Source organism: Ammodytes marinus (assembly GCF_949987685.1).
Source record: "Ammodytes marinus genome assembly, chromosome: 4".
Classification (NCBI taxonomy): Eukaryota; Metazoa; Chordata; class Actinopteri; order Uranoscopiformes; family Ammodytidae; genus Ammodytes; species Ammodytes marinus.
The window spans coordinates 32108796-32130049 of NC_137233.1; the positions used below are offsets into that span (position 1 = coordinate 32108796).

The 21254-nt window shown below is 41.8% G+C and overlaps 1 protein-coding gene across 2 annotated transcripts; it reads left to right on the forward strand.

The window, feature by feature from the left end:
- The first annotated feature begins 351 nt into the window (after nt 1-351).
- ptpdc1a (protein tyrosine phosphatase domain containing 1a) lies at nt 352-20345 on the forward strand. Of its 2 annotated transcripts, none has more exons than XM_080026464.1 (11): nt 352-540; nt 9668-9751; nt 13295-13466; nt 13844-13924; nt 14133-14251; nt 14647-14784; nt 14888-15207; nt 15585-16403; nt 17130-17315; nt 18188-18298; nt 18607-20345. In XM_080026464.1, the coding sequence occupies exons 2-11, from the start codon at nt 9676-9678 to the stop codon at nt 18718-18720; spliced, it is 2136 nt and encodes a 711-aa protein (XP_079882590.1). In that variant the 5' UTR covers nt 352-540; nt 9668-9675; the 3' UTR covers nt 18721-20345. The 2 variants fall into 2 exon arrangements, with proteins under 2 accessions (XP_079882590.1, XP_079882591.1); XM_080026465.1 differs by lacking the exon at nt 352-540 and adding an exon at nt 1415-1513.
- The last annotated feature ends 909 nt before the right edge of the window (nt 20346-21254 follow it).

A 21254-nucleotide genomic window follows, 5' to 3' on the forward strand; every position in this document is an offset into this window, starting at 1 on the left:
ATGAAATCATTAGCTTGATAAAATGTTCAATGAAATGTATGTATAATTTACCGTTATTCTTTGCGTTATTGTAATTATTGATATTATTTGTTTAGCCTATTAATATAGGCTTAGGCTATCATAACATTATTGTAGGCTACACTTGTTATGCGTCAAAGTAACTTTTCAAATCAAATTGTATCAATGGCTTTGGGAGGTTTCTGAGCACTTTGAAGCCACTAATATTTATATATAATAAAATGAGTATAGAGGGTGGGCTTTGCCTCTCAACTACAACTATAGTGCTACAGACACAATACAAATCCGTTATGTGAGCTGTGTCTGAGGTCACGTGACGTGCATGGACCGTTCTACACGACAACATGTCAGGTTGCTAAGTTAGCTAGTAAGCTAGCTGTAATTAGCTGACCAAATGATGTGGCTAGAGGAAAACACCGGTCTGCCAGGCAGTAGCGGCGAGACGACCGAAGCGTTAGAGAGATGAATCGACTGTGTAACAAACTGTAGCGACGGTCCCGGACTGAGACGGCAGGAAAAACGGTAAGTCGGGCCGTCCCGTGCTTTGCTAGCCCCGGCTCATAATACAGGCAGCACGGTTAGCTGAGCAGCTAGCAACTGGTCTCGAGCCCGCAGCATCAGCACCAGACGCACCACTTTAGGGTTAACGCACAGGGAGTTAACCGAAGGTCAGTCCATCTGTGTCGAGGAAGCAATGTGGCTTTATAACGCGACAGTGCTGCTCAGGCAAAGGCAATTCATTTCAGTGATCTCTAAGCTAACGTTAGAAAACTGAAGTTGTATGTGCGACGTTAATGAGTTCACCGACAAAGACAGATTGCCGCCGTTGTTATTTAAAGTGTCCAAGCGCTGATCTGTGTCCACCCCTAAATGTAATCTCCATTGCATGAGAATATGTAGTTTTTCTTTTCTTTTTGTTTTTAATCTATGATATTGTGAAGACTTTTGCTCCCATAATAAATAGACCGTTATCAGGACACGCCCTTGCTTAAGTCAAGTATCTACAGGTGAAATTAACATCAGTGATGGCTCGTCCAGAATTAACTAATGCCCATGGGACTGGACATTAAAGGTCTCCTATTATACAACTTTCCTGGTCTTAATTTGTCATTAATGACACCTATAGAGCAACCTGACACGAATCACAGCACAAAAAACTATATCGATTTTCGGGAAACTCTTTCAGCATTCTCTGTCAACACTGGGCTTCGTCCTTCTCCGCCCCCTCGCCCCCCTCCTGCCAACCCCACTCTGTTGTGATTGGTTACCTTCCGGAAGACTTTCAGCGGTGCGCGGGCAGATTTGAGCAGGCAGGTGGGGGCATGGCCTGAGTGTACCTGAGCGCATTGCAGCATCACCATACATGGAAAATCCGGATTGATCTACGTAGATAAATCCAGGAAATGTTAACAAGTGAATCGCGACCGGCGTTCCTAGTGTTTAGCGCTCTGCACAGCCACCCCAGACGGTCAGCAGGGAATACGTCTAAATGCATGTAAGTCATCATTTGACACTTTAATATGGTTAAACATGACTATAAATCATTATAACAACGTGTATAGGTCATAAAAGTTGAAAAAGCATAATAGGTCCTCTTTAATGAGCCATGATTAAAGATGGAGTCAGCGATTCTGGAGAATGATTGTTGTCAAAATAACTGTCTGTCAAGAAATTAACAAGCGTTCGGCAGAATTGCTGACTGCACCTTTAACATCAGGTCTGGAGCGGGATATACCCTGCATTCCAATACCCATACTATCTACTATTTAGTATGGTAGAAGAAAGATTTAGGATGTCCCGATTCTTGTGGCCAGATTTAGGATGGTTAGAAAGACCCGGATGTCTACTACACAACCGGCCGAGATTGTTAGTGTTGAAAACAGCATCCTATTTGGGCAATTCTGAACCACAATCCAGTGTGAACCTGAAGTGATGTCACATCAACGGAGCCTCCATATGAAAACAAACGGGGGTGCGACGGATATAAAAGCAAAAGGCAAGATCAAGGCGCAATGTTATGATGAAATAAATAAGCAAAGGTATGTCCCAATTGTATGCCTACTGCATCATAACTAGATTTTTTTTTATCGTCAGATGTAGTATGTAGAATAGAAAAAAGTATGAGTTTTGGAATGCAGGGTTAGTTTCTTCCACTGTGACAGGTAGCCATGCTGTAGCATTGTGAAAGGCAGTGTACCCTGTAAGGGTGGGAAAAATAATCGATTCTCCGATGCATCGCGATTCTCTCTCGAACGATTCCGAATCGATTCAGATAAGTTAATAATCGGATTTTTTTTATTCTTTTTATATATATATAGGCCTATACATTTTTTTCTATTCTATTCGTAAATACTAGTATTTTCTGCGCCACTGCACATGCACACCACACAAGTGTGAGTTGTTAAAGCAGTTCGGATGGATTTGAGTTTGAGCATTTCAGCACAATCATAATATCCCGCCTTCCTCCAATGCAGCCCCACCCCCTCATTCCTATCCCTGTTTTTTTTGTTTTGTTTTTGAAGAAACTTAATTTAGGCTACACAAGCAGACTTACTTGCTTAATACTGTCTCCGTGCACAAAGTGAGTTATATTGTGGCTGAAGAAACTGGTGGCTGTAGTAGGCTACCGGTACCGCGCTGATCTGCTTGTATCACTGGTTTCACTTCAGATACAGTATCTCACAAAAGTGAGTACACCCCTCACATTTCTTCACATTTTTCTTTATATCTTTCCATGGGACAACACTGAAGAAATGACACTTTGATACAATGTAAAGTAGTCAGTGTACAGCTTGTATAACAGTGTAAATTTACTGTCCCCTCAAAATAACTCGACACACAGCCATTAATGTCTAAACTGCTGGCAACAAAAGTGAGTACACCCCTTAGAAAAAATGTACAAATTGGGCCCAAAGTGTAAATATTTTGTGTGGCCACCATTATTTTCCAGCACTGCCTTAACCCTCTTGGGCATGTAGTTCACTAGAGCTTCACAGGTTGCAACTGGAACCCTCTTCCACCCATTTATGACAGCATCACAGAGCTGGTGGATATTAAAGACCTTGCGCTCCTCCACCTTCTGTTTGAGGATGCCCCAAAGATGCTCAATAGGGTTTAGGTCTGGAGACATGCTTGGCCAGGCCATAACCTTTACCCTCAGCTTTTTTAGCAAGCCACTGGTCGTTTTGGAGGTGTGTTTGGGGTCGTTATCATGTTGCAATACCACCCTGCGGCCCAGTTTACGAAGGTTGAGTGCACGTGGTCAGCGTCGTACACAGAGGTTGGCTTTGGAAAATAGACGTATGAGTGCTGCCAGCATTGCTGAAGGGCTTGAAGGGGTGGGGGGTCAACATGTCAGTGCTCAGACCATACGCCGCACTCTGCATCATTAGAACATCATACTGGTCTGCATGGCTGTCATCCCAGAAAGAAGCCTATTCTAAAGATGATGCAAAAGAAACCCCACAAAAAGTTTGCTGAAGACAAACAGACTACGGACATGGATTACTGCAACCATGTCCTGTGGTCTGATGAGACCAAAATACATTTATTTGGTTCAGATGGTGTTAAGAGTGTGGAGCGGCAACCAGGTGAGGAGTACAAAGACAAGTGTGTCTTGCCTAGAGTCAAGCATGGTGGTTGGAGTGTCATGGTCTGGGGCTGCATGAGTGCTGCCAGCACTGGGGATCTACAGTTCATTGAATTCTAACATGTACTGTGACATACTGAAGCAGAGCATGATCCCCTCCCTTCATAAACTGGGCCGCAGGGCAGTACTGCAACATGATAACGACCCCAAACACCCCTCCGAACGACCACTGGCTTGCTAAAGGAACTGAGGGTAAAGGTTATGGACTGGCCAAGCATGTCTCCAGTCTTAAACCCTATTGAGCATCTTTGGGGCATCCTCAAACAGAAGGTGGAGGAGCGCAAGGACTCTAATATCCACCAGCTCCTTGATGTCGTCATGAATGGGTAGAAGAGGGTTCCAGTTGCAACCTGTGAAGCTCTAGTGAACTACATGCCCAAGAGGGTTAAGGCAGTGCTAGAAAATAATGTTGGCAAAACAAAATATTGACACTTTGGGCCCAATTTGGAAATGTTTTCTTAGGGGTGTACTCACTTTTGTTGCCAACAGTTTAGACATTAATGGCTGTGTGTCGAGTTATTTTGAGGGGACAGTAAATTTACACTGTTATACAAGCTGTACACTGACTACTTGACATTGTATCAAAGTGTCATTTATTCAGTGTTGTCGCATGGAAAGATATAATGAAATATTTGAAGAAATGTTAGGGGTGTACTCACTTTTGTGAGATACTGTATGTCGGCCAGAACACCACTTATGCTTATAATGAGACTAGGAGAGGAGGAGTAGGGTTTTATCCGCTCTTTATTTTCCTTCTTTCACAGGCACAGCCGCATATAGATCGCGGAAAAAGAACAAAGGCTTAAACTCCGCTCGTGAGGAGACGTTTGAACAGCTGTTGCGACTCGCGAATCGCAGCCGCTAATAACATGCACAAACTATAACTTATAACAGCGATCGGGACTACATGTACATACTCACACACGGGTGATTCACATTTACACTCAGATAAACACGAATGATGGCTTACTGTGGCAACTTGCTCACACACATCTCACCGAGGGAGAAGCGAAAGGAAACTTACTGAACTGGCTCTCTGGCCGACTGACGTCACGGCCCAACACTAAAACACAGCTTAACACACTGTAAAAAATAACAAGAAATAACAACACTGTAACCTTTTCTACAATGGTCGCTACTCGCTAGGCTACTGTCTGCCGTGGAATCAAAACAAACCCTTTCGTTGAGGACGCGCGTGCACGAATGCGCGGTACACAAGCAGACGGCAAACAGACAGGTCTGTCGGCCAATTAAATCGTTCGGTCCGAACGATTTGATTGGTTGTAGTTTTCACCTAATATTATGAGACTGAAATAATTGTTTCTTTTTATTCCTGGTGGGTCTACCATGCATTTTAGAGTGTAAAAACCTTATTTATACCATTTTAAAGTCATTTAAAATAAGTGTAAAAACTCTACAAAGGTAAGAATAGCTTTAAAAGTGGCGACAAAAAGGCTGAGAGCAGCAAACCCATATGACCTGCATCGGCTTTGTTTCTGTTAACGTTTTTTTATGAGAGCTGAATTCCAAGCCATACTTTTTGCACAATGCATTATCAATGCATCAAGATGCATTGATAATCGATTTTCAATCGAATCGTTGACCTCTGAATCGGAATTGAATCGTGAGTTGCCAAGAGATTCCCACCCCTAGTATCCTGCTGGTTTGCCTGAGCTGTGTGACTTGGATCCCCTTACAGTTCAGACACACTGTCATAACTACAACAATGGTGTAAAGAGGAGCACCATCTTGTCGGCCATATTCCTTTATTAGCACACTCAGTGGAAGTGACTGTCACATCCCACACTCATTAACAGCCCCAGTGTGAGATATGGCTCAGCCTTCTTCTTCACACCATCTCTCTCATTGTCCACAAACACATAGACGTCCCAGTGGACACACCGGCTTACGCTTCCAGCAACGTTGTGTGAAGCGTTCTGGGTCGTTGGCTCTTGATTAAGTGGTTGAGTGAAGATATTTAGTCTGCGCTCACTATAGGAGCTCACATTTGCTTGTTAGTATTTGATAGCACACCTACGTCACATTTGTCATGAAGAAGAGCTTCTCATTCACCAGCTAGTTACCCAGAGAGCTTCCTATATACACTGCCAAGTGGTGTCAGGCTCTGATTGGATAGATTCAAGAGGTTACAAGATCCAAGATGGTTTATTGTCATAATGCACAACAGTTACAGCAGCAGTCATTGGCAATGCAATTCTTAAGTCCCAGGCTCCTCTCAACAATGCAACATAGAAGAACAAAACACAAGTCAAAGTCAAAAGTCAAACTTATTTGTATAGCACATTTAAAACAACATCAGTTGACCAAAGTGCAGAACAAGATACAATACAAAATAACATATAAAATACATGAAAAAGTTAGGAGTGTCAAAGTCTCAACTTGTGTTAAAGGCCAATGCAACAAAAGTGAGTCTTCAGCAACGTATTAAACTGTTCAACTTTACAGGGATCCAGGTTCTATTCATTCACACACAGTCATACTGGTGGTGGTAAACTACTACAAGTGAAGAGAGCAACACCTGAGACACACAAGAAGTGCAATGACACAGTGCAGATAGTCGTCTCTCTGGCTGTAAGGCTGGAAATGCATCAACCAGGCTTGGTGCCAAATGAGTTTGTAACACAAAGTGTGGGTTGCAGTGTAAAAGAAGTAATAAGAACAGCTCTGGTAGAAAAGAGGTGGGCTCCTACTTTACACCTTCAATTATTTATAGACTGCAAGTTAATCTGAACAGGAGTGAGCTAAAAGTGACCTGTCTGCTAGCTTGTAAAATATGCTTTTTCAACAACTTGTCAACTTTTTATTCAGAGAAATAAAGCGCTACCGCTAACCCAACCTGAGTAACCCTCCGTGTTCCAAATATCATACTCCTTTATTTTTTCTATTCTACATACATACTACATCTGATCATACAAATAATCCAGTTAGGATGCAGTAGGCATACACTTGGGACATACTTTTACTTATTTATTTCGTCATAACATTGCGACTTGATCTTGCCTCTTGCTTTTATATCCGTCTCATCGCCGTTTGTTTTCATTCGGAGGCTCCGTCGATGTGACGTCACTTCAGGTGTGCACTGGATAGTGGATATAATAGCACCTTTTAAATGATATGCCAATTGATGTTCAGTATACCTAGATGTTTACTATATTTAAAAAAAACTGTTCATTCATAAACTTTTAAGTTTATTTTCAAGTAAATTCTTCGAAAAAAACAAGTTGGGAACCGCTGCTTTAAACAATCTGAAGAAGAGGGGGAAATCAAAAGCAAAGGAATCTAAAAAACAACACAGCTTTTTGGATATTTTTGTTTTGTTTACTATCAGTTGTATAGTAAGCAAGCCAGACCTGGCCTCATTACATAGACTTTTGCTGTTTTGATGAGGGCCATCTTAAAGCTGCAGTTGATAATTTGAGCCGTTGGGATCCCAACGGCTGTTTTCCCAACGCTCTACCTGCTGTAGCTCCTCCCTCTGAACGACAGCTACGCGCGTTCATGTGAATTCAGTTACTGACAGACACCATGTCCGATTCCGAGGTGATTAAACATTAGTAATGATAACTACATACGTACATATTGAGCATACATTTTAATCACAGACATACCATGTATGTTAGCTTAAAATCATTGTAAGTGTGCTGGTAGGCCTAACAAAAGTAGCTGTAACAGCCAGGCAAGATAGCAAACTAATTGTAACAGAGCGGAGAGGTGTGTGTGTGTTTCTCCTACTATATGCTCCTGCTCTGACCGCAGCTGGGAGGGGCTGCTCGGGCAGTGTTGCCAACTTAGCGATTTTGTCGCTATATTTAGCTACTTTTCAGCCCCCCTGGCGACTTTTTTTTCAAAACAGCGACAAGCGACAAATCTAGCTTTTTTTCTGGTGTAATTGGTGACTTTTTCGCCGAAGCAAATATCAGAGCAGGAGATACACATCTCAGCTCGGGGCTGCTGCGCGAGGAGCGGGCTGCGTGTCAGTGCTCCCGCTGCTCGTTGAGAAGAGATGATACTTGCTTTGGCGAAAAAAGTCACCAATAACACCAGAAAAAAAAGCTAGATTTGTCGCTTGTCGCTGTTTTGAAGAAAAAAAAGTCGCCAGGGGGGCTGAAAAGTCACTATATATTGCGACAAAATCGCTTTGAGTTGGCAATACTGATCACAGGACGAGGGCTATATGGGGCCAGCGGCAGGCAGAGGAAGGGGACGAGGTCGCGGTCGGAGAGGTCTTGATGTGATAGGGCAAGAAGACATGGCCGGTGTACTTTTTTTCAAGCTCTCTCCGTCTCCCTTTCAGCAGTTAACTTTTCAACATTCGTCTTTCCTCGTTTTTTTGCTGTCTTAGCGGTGTTAGTTGTTAGTATCCTGGGAATGGTAAATTGAGGGTTCGTTTGTGAAGACATTGCTACTCGCTGTCCGCCGTAGTAGCCTTGTACCAAACAGTAGGCTAGTGTCAGACTGCTAGGGTCGTGAACGCTCACGCAACTGACGCATCAACGTTGTTGCCAAGGTCCCACAGCCAATAAGAACGGAGAATCTGACCTCGCTCTGATTGGTCAAAATTAACATGAGCGGTGGCAATTTTGGGGGGCAGCACACAGAGGCAGGGGGAGCAAAGTGATAAAAAAATATTTTCAGACCACTTCACCTACATATAGCTGAATGGCTATTATGACAGTTTTGCCAAATATTACAGTAAAAAAACTCTCAACTGCAGCTTTAAGTGAGGCAGGGAGCAGTTTCACTCCTTCAGTTATGTACAACAAGTGCTGCGGCCCATTACAGCTCTGGGTGTAATGTGAGAACGCCTCCGGTCCCTAGAGTTAAACTGACACCCTGGGAGATCTTTGTGTGAGACAACAGTGATATCAGGCTACATAAATCACAAGTGCAAGTCAAGAGGTATTGCTCTCTGAGGCTGCTGGCTGGAATAGCCTAATGCAACTCATAATATGAGAGTGACGATGATGAAGGACTATGTGGTGCTCATCCTGCCAATACATTTCTGCTCTTGAACTTTTTTACTCCACTACAATTATTTGACTCATTTTGTTTTCTTGCTACTTTTCCCTATGTTTGACCATGACTTATGCAAGTGAACTGTTCATTAAACTTCCCAAATTCAAGATAAAATAAAAGCAATCATCAAACCAGTCCACTTTGAATTACTGGCTATGGCCTGCTCCTCACATACTTCCAGTTGCAAGGCTTCAAATTCAGGATGTGTGCCTACTTTTATATTATGTGTATGCGCAATATCAACATTTCATATCATTAACTAAAACAAAATAACCAAATCTAAAGGGAACTTCCATACTGTATTAGAATTATTGACACTAAAATATGAAGAAAAAAAATGGTGTCTACAGGGCCAGTGAAAATATATAAGGGGCCAGTAAAACTCGGAACTGGCCAAGCGGGCCTTTTGGGTAAAAAAGTTAATGTAAACCCTGTTTGTAACACTTTATTATTTTTTTAGGCGATACATATTACAGTAAAGAATTATTTATATATATCTATATTTAATGGTTCAAAAGAGAAGATATAATCAGTATCAGCACTGGCCCCAAAAAATCCATATAAGTCCAGCCAATATAATAACACAACATATAGTATAATAGTCATGTTTTCTGCTTTAGTACTTTTACTTTCAATACTGGGCACCGTTAGATCTCTGATGCAGTGTTGTCCTGGGGAGGCCACGCCCCCCACCTGCTCCCTGAGGGCCAGCGGCCACAGGCTGACACATGAGCTGCTCTCTCCCCTGGGTTATCTCACCAGGCAACGCTGCTAGCTCTCCTCTCCTCATGTCTCATTTGTGTGTGTGTGTGCGTGTGTGTGTGTGCATGCGTGCGTGCGTGCGTGCGTGCGTGTGTGTGTGTGTTCACCTCCTTGACTGTTTTGCGTTATCAGCTCAACCAAAGCTACTGCCCTGGGAGCTAGGGTTTTTCTTGACACAATGTTTCTTCCCCTACCTTCCAGCCCGTGCCATGGCAGCTGGTGTCAGCATACTGAGTGACCTGCCTCACTCCATGAGCCGAGCCCGCAGTGGAGAGATGGAGACAGGTAGGAGAACGCTGCACACAACACACACTTGATTTATTTTTTTTGTTTTTAAAAAGGGAAGGCACAGGGCTGTAGACTTGGAAGTGCAACAACATTAACTGGATCAAAGTAACTGTTAAACAGAGGTTGAAAGACCAATTTATACAGAGGTGCTCACAAACATGACTTCTTGTGACACGTATGTAGAATTTAAACAAGAGTTTCAATTAGAAAAGTATCTGTATGAAAAAGTCCAGGCAGGCTATCTGTCATTTTAGAATCAATAACACCAGGATTCTGAATGTCATTGGAAGCTATAAAGGGCTGGATAGAAGTCAGAATTTGTAACCTCTGTGATGATAATTGTTTTGGTGATGAATATCATGTCCTGTTAGAGTGTAAGAATATAAATGTAATGTATTATATATAAAAAAGTACCTGCCGAAATATTATGTTCATTTTCCATCTGTGTTCAAACTGATTTTGCTTTTGAGGTCAGATAAGCCAAACGTTATTGGTAAAACAGGAGCCTTTCTAAAAAAGATGTCCTACCATTGTTTACGTAGTGTTTTTGTTTTGTTTTTATTTGAATGTTGTGCTCCATACCATGTACTATGGTCGAGAGCCGTAAATAACTAAATGAATGAAATTATTTTGTTATGGTGTTATGTTAAAGCTAGATTTTTTAAATTTGAAGATTTTATCTAGGTTCACAGGCTCGCAATTTGAAGGCCAGCTTTAGCATCGAGTCAACACCTTCAGGTCAAACAAGCAGATGTTATCAATTTTTCTTTATAATGTGAAGATATGTTATGTATTTATGTAGCTGGGTCTTGGGTTTAAGGTCCACCATTTTCTTATAGACTTGAAAGAGGGCTCAGCAGGACACAGAACAATGTCATGTTTCTTCAAAAGACCGTTGTGAAGTATCAAGTATTGTCAATCATTAATTGGTTTATGATATAATGTACACTGAGCTGACAGTTTTTTATTCATAGAATCTCCCCATAGCCATAGCCATCTGCCACCAGGAAAATATACAAATTGGTATGGTGTGCTTTGTACCTCTGACACTCTAGATCCAATTCCCTGGTTACACCATACTAAATGAATGCTTAATGGATATCAAAGTAGAAGTACAATGCATCTTACATATTCTATTCAAATGATTCTGTTTTATGATTTGACTGTATAAAAAAGGGGAGGGGGGGGGGGTAGTAAAGAACAACCTCAACACCTTTCAAACTCACATATATGAATACCGGTAGTTGTTTTTGAACACATTACAGGATAGCATTTCTGGTTTTCTTGTTATTCACATTCTTTAGAATACATTTTTTTTAGACTTTTTATTCTTCTTTAAAAAAAAACATTATTTAAACAAATTTTACTGTATTTCTTCATTCTAAATATTGAGTTCCCATTTAATCTTTCCGTCTGTGTTCTAAAAAAGTTCCAATCTAAATTTCAGGAATACATTTTGTAAAAACAAATACTGTTGGGCCCAATTGTAAGAGTAAGACCAAGATCAGCCAGTTCAATGTAAACCTGCTAACAGGAAGAAAAGCAAGAGTGTATTTTACTCAGTGGTCATAAGAATATATGCAGCCAGTGAGCTAATACTCTCTGTAGCTGCAGGCTGCTGTTTGTCAGCGCGCCTGCTGCTCCCACACAATGAGAGCCAGTGGGAGACAACACTATCATTTCACCTCTTGGCTTCAGTCTGATTGAGGACTGGCTGCTTCAAGCACAGTTTCACCATTACAGTTCCACAGTGAGTCTTCTCTTTGACCAGTGTATAGAGGTTCTCCCATTGTAAAAGGGTTTTCTCTTATTGATAATCAATAATCAAGTTATATTGTGTCAATGTGCCTTTTGTTACTGATGTATAAGGCCTATGCATTTGTATGTGGATGTACATATATTATTTATCATTATTGTTTTTTTTTTTATTTACATTAAAAAAAATTGTAGGATGTTGTAAATGTAAGAAATAACTCTCAGAGTAATATATGATCCTACAATAAATTTTTTTTTTTAAATAATCAAGTTTATGGAATGTATTATATGTTATTATTTAATTAGCAATTTAATTGTCATAGTTAGTAGTAGCAAGTAATAATTGCGGTAGCTTAAAATGTATGGGCTCCAAGTCGATGAAGAAAGCAGTCTTATCAGATCCAACACAATATGTATCCCCAGTAAAAAAAAAACCCTTTAAAAAATATGTTCCAACTGTGTTTATCGACATTATTCATAGCCTCATTTAGTCAACTGTCACATCCCTGTGTATTTTGCGTAAAAAGCACTGTTATTGAAGACTCAATGGGATGTTAAAAGTCATCCAGGCTGTGTGTTGTTCAGGGCTGTACACACCACCTGTGCACGGCGTTGTGAGCTCTGAAGTACGCCATTTTCCTCTTTCATTTACAAACCGCCTGCTTCAGATGCGTGAGGTGTGTGTGTGTGTGTGTGTGTGTGTGTTTCCGTGTGCGCAACATTTCGCCCACATCTACCTCCCACTGGCGACTTTTGAAATGGTCGTCATGGTGACACTTCAAACGCTGCCGATGAACTGATAGGTTTGTGTTTGCTTCTCGTTTGCCAATGGGTGATTGGTGTGGTGATTCACCTTGAGCACAGCACAGTAGAGAGAGAGAGAGAGAGAGAGAGAGAGAGAGAGAGAGAGAGAGGCTGGTAGTACAGAGCAGTCAGCAGCAGCAGTGGCATCACAGTGAGATGCTGCTGTACAGAGGACAGCGCTCCGTTGCCGGGGAGATGACAGCCAGCGAGGCCGGGTGCGACCGCAGACACTCTGCCTCGGACGTCCTGCTGAAGGGGCTGCAGCGCAGACGGAGCTCCGCCCTGGAGGTCCTCTCCTGCTCCTCACACAGAGTCATGGTGGCCGTAAGCATGGACCAGCATCAGCCCCCCGCTCAACGCAAGACCACGAGATGTAACCACAGCCAGAAAATGACTACTGCTTCTGCATTTAAGGGTTTTAAAGGGAATAGTTTGAGAAAACAATTATATATTTAGCTTGTTGCCTCACTCCCGGTTTTGAGAAAAAGGTGACAGTAAAACATTCTTTTAACTGTGTGCAGTTTTGAAGTAGAGTTGAGCAAAGGTCGCTCATCGCTAGTTAGCTTATCACTAATACTGGTAGTCAATGGGAAGTGTTAGCCTGCCTCCGCCAACAGTCAGTAAGCTTTACAACATCACTAAACGGTCCTGTGCGCATGTTTGGTTTATTTACCACGTTATAAGTCCCAACAAGCACACAGGCGTGTCTTGTAATGTTGTCACGTTTATCTTCTTCTGACTAACACTTCCCAGTGTCTACCAGTATTTGTAATAAGATGATAAGCGATGAGCAACCTTTTCCCATTTCTTCTTCATAAATGCATGCACAGTTAAAGGAATGGTTTCTGTCGACTTTTCTTCAACCCGAGAGTGAGGCAACAAACTAAAAATAATTTCAACTATTCCTTTCAGAGTTTAAATGTGGGTTCACCAAGCTATGAGTATTGTCAAATTATGTTTATGTTTTTTTTGTCCCCCCAGCCAATGCGAGGGTCCCTACAGCAAAGTACACCAAGATGGGGGAGACCCTGAGGCACGTCATCCCCGGTCACATGCAGTGCTCCATGGCCTGTGGCGGGAAAGCCTGTAAATACGAGAACCCCTCTCGCTGGAGCGATGAGGAGCAAGCCGTTAAAGGACTCTACTCGTCCTGGTACGTGGGCCAGTCTTACCCCAGCCCTCTAGTGCTCATGTCGTTTTCCTACTCAGCGCTGAGCTCGGTCAACATGGCTCACTGTGTCCACATCCGTAGCCCATTGAAAAGTCTAAACATTTGTCCTGGGTTTTTGCTTTACATCAAAGAACTGTATGTAAAATGGAATCAAAATGTGAGATCTTAAAGATAGGTGTATCAGTATGTTTAAGGTTCTTTGCCCATGTCTTTCTTTTAAACAGGATTCACACAGCTATTTACTGTTCTTTTTTTAACCCGCTAAACAGTCCTTATTTTAACATTTATGTTTTCTATGATTTTGCTGTGTATGCCACAACCCCCCCCCCCCCCTAACTTGTGATATTCTCCATTTACAGGATTACTGACAACTTGCTAGCTATGGCAAGGCCTTCCTCTGAAATCATAGAGAAATATAACATAATTGAACAATTTCAAAGGTACAGTGGTCTCCTTATTTCCCCACGTCATTTGAATGAAATATTTTTTATTTGATTCATTTGTTTCTTTATTAACATTTAGATTAACAGTGAAGTGGAGGTTAATTCGTCTTGGCTCTTCTGCAGTGCTATGTGTATCTTGTTGAACTGTTTTGGTCTTCTGCTTGGATTGCTATGTACGCTGATGACGACCCGTTGATGTGCTCAGGTGGGGTTTGAAGACTGTCATTAACCTCCAGCGGCCTGGGGAACACGCCAGCTGTGGCAACCCACTGGAGCACGAAAGCGGCTTCACGTACCGACCCGAAACTTTCATGGAGGCTGGTGGTGAGTCTGAATATTCACCCTCTCTAACACATACTGTAGGCGCCCGGGCAGCAGGACTCCAAACCAATAGCATTTAGTAGTATTTAAAAGCACTATTGTCTTGTCAAAGCATCTAGAGGTAGACTAAATGTCTTTGGCCAAACCGACATAAAGGCATACATAGTCAGAATGTAATATACATGTTAACAGTTGGATTTTGAAACCATAAATGTACATAATACACATCAAACTATTTTTATTCAGATATCAAATGTGGACTGAAAAAAATCTACGGAGAATTGTGGAATTTAAAATGGAAAATGTGTTGGAACCCTGGTTACTTGTTGATATATGAAAATAGTGCTTCGGGAGATATCGAACAGCCCTGAATCCTCTGGCTTTGTGGCTTTTTACAGTCTATTACTACAACTTTGGCTGGAAGGATTACGGTGTGGCGTCCCTGACTACAATCCTTGACATGGTGAAAGTCATGTCATTTGCTATCCAAGAAGGGAAACTGGCCGTCCACTGCCACGCCGGCCTTGGAAGAACAGGTCAGTTACTTCAACAATATGATACCCATTTATGCTCATAACATATCAGTCTTGTATACAGTTGTTTAAAAAAAAAATATATATATATTTTTTCCTCTTTCAGGTGTGTTGTTGGCTTGTTACTTGGTTTTCACGTCGCGAATGAGCGCTGATCAGGCCATCTTGTTTATGAGAGCCAAGAGACCCAACTCCATCCAGACTAGAGGCCAGCTCCTGTGTGTTAGGGAGTTTGCCCAGTTCCTGGTTCCCCTCCGGAGCGTCTTCTCCTGTGCTGAACCTAAAGCCAGCCCCGTCACCTTGTCCCAGTACCTGACCCGCCAGCGCCACCTGCTGCACGGCTACGAGGCCCGACAGATGAAGAACGTGCCAAAGGTCGTCCAGCTGGTGTGCAGGCTCCTGGTTGATGTCGCCGCAAACAGACAGGTGATTAGGGGCCATTCAATTTTGTTTCAAAATGTATTTATCCGTTCTTTACTAAAAAGAGGATTTCAGGATCCGCTCCAGTCCACTGTTTGCTCAGGGAGGCGTTGTGGCAAATAACGGCATGAAAGCAGAGCAAAGATTTCTAGCTCTGGCTCGGTTGTTTAATGACAAGGGGTCTGGCTGTCATTTTTCTTCATGCTTCATTTTTAGCAGCTAGCTACAACACTGCCTGTTGCAGCGCGACTTCTACATAAGCCGGGAAGGAAAGTCAACATTACTGGCAGTATTTTTACTACATACTGTATATCAATAAATAAAGGAAGTGCAAAGTCGTAGGAATCGCGATCTTTACATGAATGTATTTTCACCCCTTACAGGTGATGATCGAGGAGGAGTGGCTGGAGATCCCCGACCTCACGGCCGAGGTAGAGAAGACCGTTTCCCAGCAGGCTTTGCAGCAGCTCGGTAATGAGATGAGAGGGAAGGGGATTCCTGTTTTGCCCTGTTCATCTCCTCCTGTTTGCCAACCTGCTCCACGGTCCACACCTCCTCTTCAGGATCAATCTCTGGCCAGTAGTGACAATGAGCTGGACCCTCTATGGAGCCAGCAGAACGTAGTAGAAAGCTCTCCCAGATCCTCTCTGTCTACTAACAGGAGGCTGAGCTACAGTGACTCCTTCCTTCACAAACCACCACGACAGCACCAGCAGCACCCTTTTGGAGGTCTGCCAAGCAACAAGCCATTCCACTGCCTGATCAAACATTCCTTGTCTCACGGCAGCCTTCCAGCCTTTGACCCAGCCAGATGTTGTGACCGCCTCCCTCCTCAGGATATCACCAGCAGTATTCAGGACCCCGATACAGAAGCAGAGCAGGACACGGGTCCCCTCTTTTGTAAAAAGCTGCTACACAAGGGCTACCAGAGTTTGTCTTTAGATCTGTCCGAGCAGCGAAGACAGTCCCACTGTGATGCCACATTGCCAGAGTTATGGACCAGGAGCAAACTGGTTAGCAGTGAGGTGCAGCCTGATGTGGATGAGTCAGTGGGTGGAGGAGACACAGGGAATGTTCCAGAGGTTCCATTCACCAGCATCCAGCCTGAGCTCTCCCCGGAGAGCAGACGCCTGTTGGTGTCCAAAGCTCTGGCCATGGACTTGACTGACAAGGATCTCCCCTCCAAGGTCTCACTGTGGCAGGTAGGCTCTCACATAACATACTCTCAAAACCAACATGGAGATTAAAAGTAACATTTATGCAAATGTTTTCAGGTTCAAAATTGTAATTTGGGTTTCTACTAGAAACTGTTTTCATAGTGTAGTGTCTAAACCACCCTTTATACTTACTCTGTCTGACACGATCCGTTTTAGAGCCTGTCTCTTCTGAACACAGGTTTTCAGAAAGGTTATGTGGGATAAAAGAAAGGGGGTGTTCACAATAAATGTAACCGGTGTATCTAATAAAGTGGCCGGTGAGTGTATGACACATGTGATACAGAGCACAAAATTCATCAGATTTAGCCTCTCAAATGCCCCTTTCACACCGACGCAAAATCGGAGCTAGTTAAGAAAAGGTTACCTGGGTGTGACTGCCAAGAACACAACAGTGACCAGTACGTATTCTGTTGTAAAAAGCCCATATGGGAGTCAGGCGCAGGGGAGAAATCTGATTACTGCAATCTCTCTAGTCACTTTGAACGTTTTCTTTTCTCACAGTTACATGGTTTCTTATGTGCATGGATACATACTGTACTTGGTGTAAACGCTTATAGATTATTTCAGATAGGTAGATAGATTGAAATACGGTAGTTTGAAAAAACACAGCCTTAGCAGACTGCTGTGCTCATTGGTCATCAGTGGACTATGTAACAGATGTTGTGAGCCCCCTCATTTTAAACGTGGGTGATGTCTTGTTGTGTTGTGCAGACAGAGCTGAACTCCAGAGAGGGTGCGTGGGAGAGGCTGTGTTTGGAGAGAGACCCTCTGGTCCTATCTGCTCTGATGTGGTCGTGGCTGGAGCAGCTCAAGGGTCCAGTCATCAGCAGTGACGACATCAAAGCACTCAGTGAGAAGAAAGTCAACCCACAGAATGCCCTGGACTCCCTGGAAAAGGTTAGCTGTGACCAATAGCTTCTACCACGTCACTGTGTCAAGCGAACAACATTATTACACTGCAGTCTTCAAGCAGCGAGTTATCTAGTGTCATCTTAGATCCATAAGTGCAATAAAACATGATTAAAAACCATCAAAACAGACATTGGGAAGGATCTTTACTTGCTCCGCCATTGTAGGTGCATAAACATTCACCCATCTGACGCTCTCTGCGTGTGCAGTGACATGTGCCGGTTTGTAGCGTTCTCTCTTCTGAATGGATATCAGGTTGTGGGATACTCGAAAAGCTTATTTGCCGATTACATGCAATATGCATTATATTAACATGAATATATCGCTCACGTTACCTTTTAAGGTATACGCCTTGAATTCTAAATAATTAAATACATGTTTACCTCTGTCACCCCCCCCCCTTCCCTGTGGCCTGAGAAAATGTAATATTTCCTAAAAATGAAATGAAATCTTTTATTTTTGCAAGTTTCTTTTACATACACTGCATGAGCAACCTACATATGACTCCCCCTGCTGGAGTTAACGTGAACATGTGATGATGTGTTGCAGTAATTGGGTTGGAGATCTTTTAATGAATGTATTCATTAATTGATTCATATTATTGTGAGTTTTTTCATTGTCAGTTCATGTTATACCCTCATTTTGATAAACAGTATTTTTCCAAGTATTTGATATGGGCTGGTGGTCACTATATATTCATAGAACACAAATTTAAAAAAAGAAAGCTGTGTGAAGCCAATTCCATCTTTTAGCTTGTCACTCTCCTTCATTAATATGACTAATACTGTTGCTGGCTTTAAGGGGAAACGTGAAAATGCTGTCATTATATCTGATAGATTCTTGTGCATTCCCACTGACAGGGCCACAGACTGACTTTGCTGTGCATCCTGGACTGTGCTGCTCATGTCCTGCCAATGCCTGAAAGAGTGGAGATGAGTTTTCTCAACCAGACAATAAAGGTGTTTACTAAGGTGAGTATTGTGACCACAATGTGTGTATACAGCTTCGGAAAAAAATTAAGAGACCAGTCTGGATTTTTCTTAAATCTTTATCTCTACATTACCTGCTCAAAATTACAATATTTTTATTGTGAATTAGGTAGAAATGTTGTCAGTAGTTTATATTATAAAATCAAAATGTTCATTTTACTCAAAACATATGCCTCTAAAGAGTAAAACAAGTTACACTGAACATTTGGAGTGGTCTCTTAATTTTTTCCGGAGCTGTGTATCAAGATGTGTGTTTTGTCCGTGCACTCACTTTTTTTTTATTTCTCCAGATTGACCCTGCCTCAGACAAGAACCAGTCTCTATACACAACACTGAAAGCCATCCTGACTCCCATTGTTCATGAGCTGCGTGACAAAGCTGCAAAGGAGAATGAAGACTCCTGATCCAGCTTCACCTGACACCAGGGAAGAGACAACTCGTATACCGGGGGCTCCTACTCTCATTTTTGGGCATTACTGTATTTTTTAAGCCCGTTGCTTCTTGTACCAGATTCTGCTGAGATCTTCCAATGTTAAAGTCTGTCTCAAGATATTTGAAGACTTTCATTTTCAAGGTTCAGCATTGCATTTTTTTTTTCGCCTCTTGGAAGCTCTTAATTGACTCTAAGCACTGCCATTGTCTGTCTTAACGTGCCACTGTGCTCAGTCTGTGTGTTTGGTAATCCAAACTATTATTTTGCATTCAAAGATATTTAAATGAATAGTTCAAATTAAATTAAAAAGTATTTTTAGCTTGTTGCCTCACTATCAGGTTTAAGACACAGCGACGGAAACAATTCCTTACATTTTTTTAAAATAAATGGGCAAAGGTCGCCCTTCGCTAATTAGCTTATCACAAATACTACTCGTCAATGGGAAATGTTAGCCTGCCTCCGCCCACAGTCAGAAGATATATTTTACAACATCACTAAACGGTCCTGTGTGCTTGCTTTTTGGGACTTTTGGTCTATTGGTTACAGGCTACTTGTTTATTTACCACGTTATGTTTCACTTCATGTCATGCTAGAGTCAAATACATACCGTTGACCTACTGACAAGCAAATCCATGGTGGTTTGCGCACTGCGCCGTTTCCTTCCAGTGTGTATTTGATTTCTTAAATGACAAAGTAGAAAAATTATTGAGCGCAACATAACGTGGTAAAATAAAAGCACACAGGAGCGTTTGGTGATGTTGTAAGTTAAACTTTTGACTAGCAGCATTTGTGATAAGCTAAATTAGCGAATAGCGACCTTTGCCCATTTATTACTTCAAAAATACATGCACACTTAAATGAATGGTTTCTGTAGCCTTGTCTTCAACTCAGTTTGAGGCAACAAGCTAAATATCATTATTTTTAATTATTCCTTTAATATGTGTGAAGGGACGAGATGATGCTTTCATTATCTAACCTTAGTAGTAGGACAATGACTGAGAAATGTTCTCACGATGTTAATGTAAAGTTATTTAAATGTGGGATGAGGGATGGGCTTATTTAAACCAAAACATGTTTTTACACTGTGCAGATGCTACAAGTGTCTTATTTATTCCGCAAATTGGTTTATAATAACTATAACCTGATGACAAGTTGCAAGGTGGCTTCGTTCGTATAGAATTTAAGGTGTTTCTTTGCTAGTCAAATGCAAGCTGTGGCTATTGTCGTGGGCAATGCAAGTTTGACAGGCCACAGTGCATTTGCTTTTTCCAATCAATTGTACGTTCTTACTATGTGGACCAAAAACCTCTCGCTGTACTGTTCTGCTGTACATGCATTTGTAAAAAACATCTTTATGCCTGCGCTGTTGCATTTTTGCAAAATACTGTCTGCCTCAACTGATAAGGGCCCCCTGTCAGGACTCGTAATATGCTGCTGTGTGTGTCGTCGCCTCGCCTGTGTGTGTGTGTGTGTGTGCCTCCTCTCACCTCATTAATGGACAGTATGTAATGTAGATTTGCTGATACACGCCGAATGTGGAACACTTGACAATACTAATATGAAGGACATGAGACGTTGTACTGTGGGGAATTTTCAACCAGCACTCTTTTTTCATTGTTTACAGGCTAATTCTTACAGAATTAAACACAATTTACTGCAGCATGTGTGAACTGTGTCAGTTTTTATGGACTTTCACCATGAAGGCTTATCAGAAGTTCAGATGTTGTCACAGTAGGGTAACATCCATAACACTTATCCTTGCAAAAAGACGGAATTCTCCATTTAATCTCAAACTTGTGAGATTGTGTGTGATTATACAAACATGTCAAAAGAGAGAAAGCTTTAGGAGGAGGAAGTTGATTCCATTTGGTGAAAGAAAAAAAATTCACAATCGAGCAGATAGATAAACTGTATTCATCCAAAGGGGATATTGTATTATTTCAGTAGAAAATAATAATAATAATAATAATAATAATAATCTTAAATTCATTAAATTAATCAAAGGTTTAAATATGCTAATTTTGCTCAAAATTGTAGTTTGGGTTTGTACTAGAGATTATTTTCATGGTGTGGTGTCCAAAAGACCCTTGATATTTATCACAGTGCCGTTACTGAATCTCCTCTTTTCAGCCTCTGTCTGAAATGCTCTGTTTTAGAGCCTCTCTCTCTTCAAGCCCTGCCTTTCAAAAAGCCCATTCTGCTTTGCTGGCCCTGTATTTAATCTGTTTGAATATTAGGTTTCCAGAAAGATAGAAAAAAATACATGTTTTTTTTCCTTCTCATACTCTGGGAGTCTCTAGTCACACTGGGACCGATATTAATGTTGAAAAACCAGAAAAAAGTGCATTTTAAAAAAATTAAAACTGGATGTACAGCACATGTACGTGCTTGGCATTTATTCATTTGTGAAATAATGATTTATTCGCCCATTATATGTCTATGGTTATTGAGTCACTGCTGTAGTGTACACACTCCTAAACAACAGGGGGAGCGCTGCGCCTTTAA

Coding starts and splice junctions, on each gene's coding strand:
- ptpdc1a (XM_080026464.1), top strand. CDS start 9,676: ATGGCAGCTGGTGTCAGCATACTGAGTGACCTGCCTCACTCCATGAGC. Junction 13,925..14,132: donor ATAATTGAACAATTTCAAAG/GTACAGTGGTCT, acceptor TGATGTGCTCAG/GTGGGGTTTGAAGACTGTCA. Junction 14,785..14,887: donor CGCCGGCCTTGGAAGAACAG/GTCAGTTACTTC, acceptor TTCCTCTTTCAG/GTGTGTTGTTGGCTTGTTAC.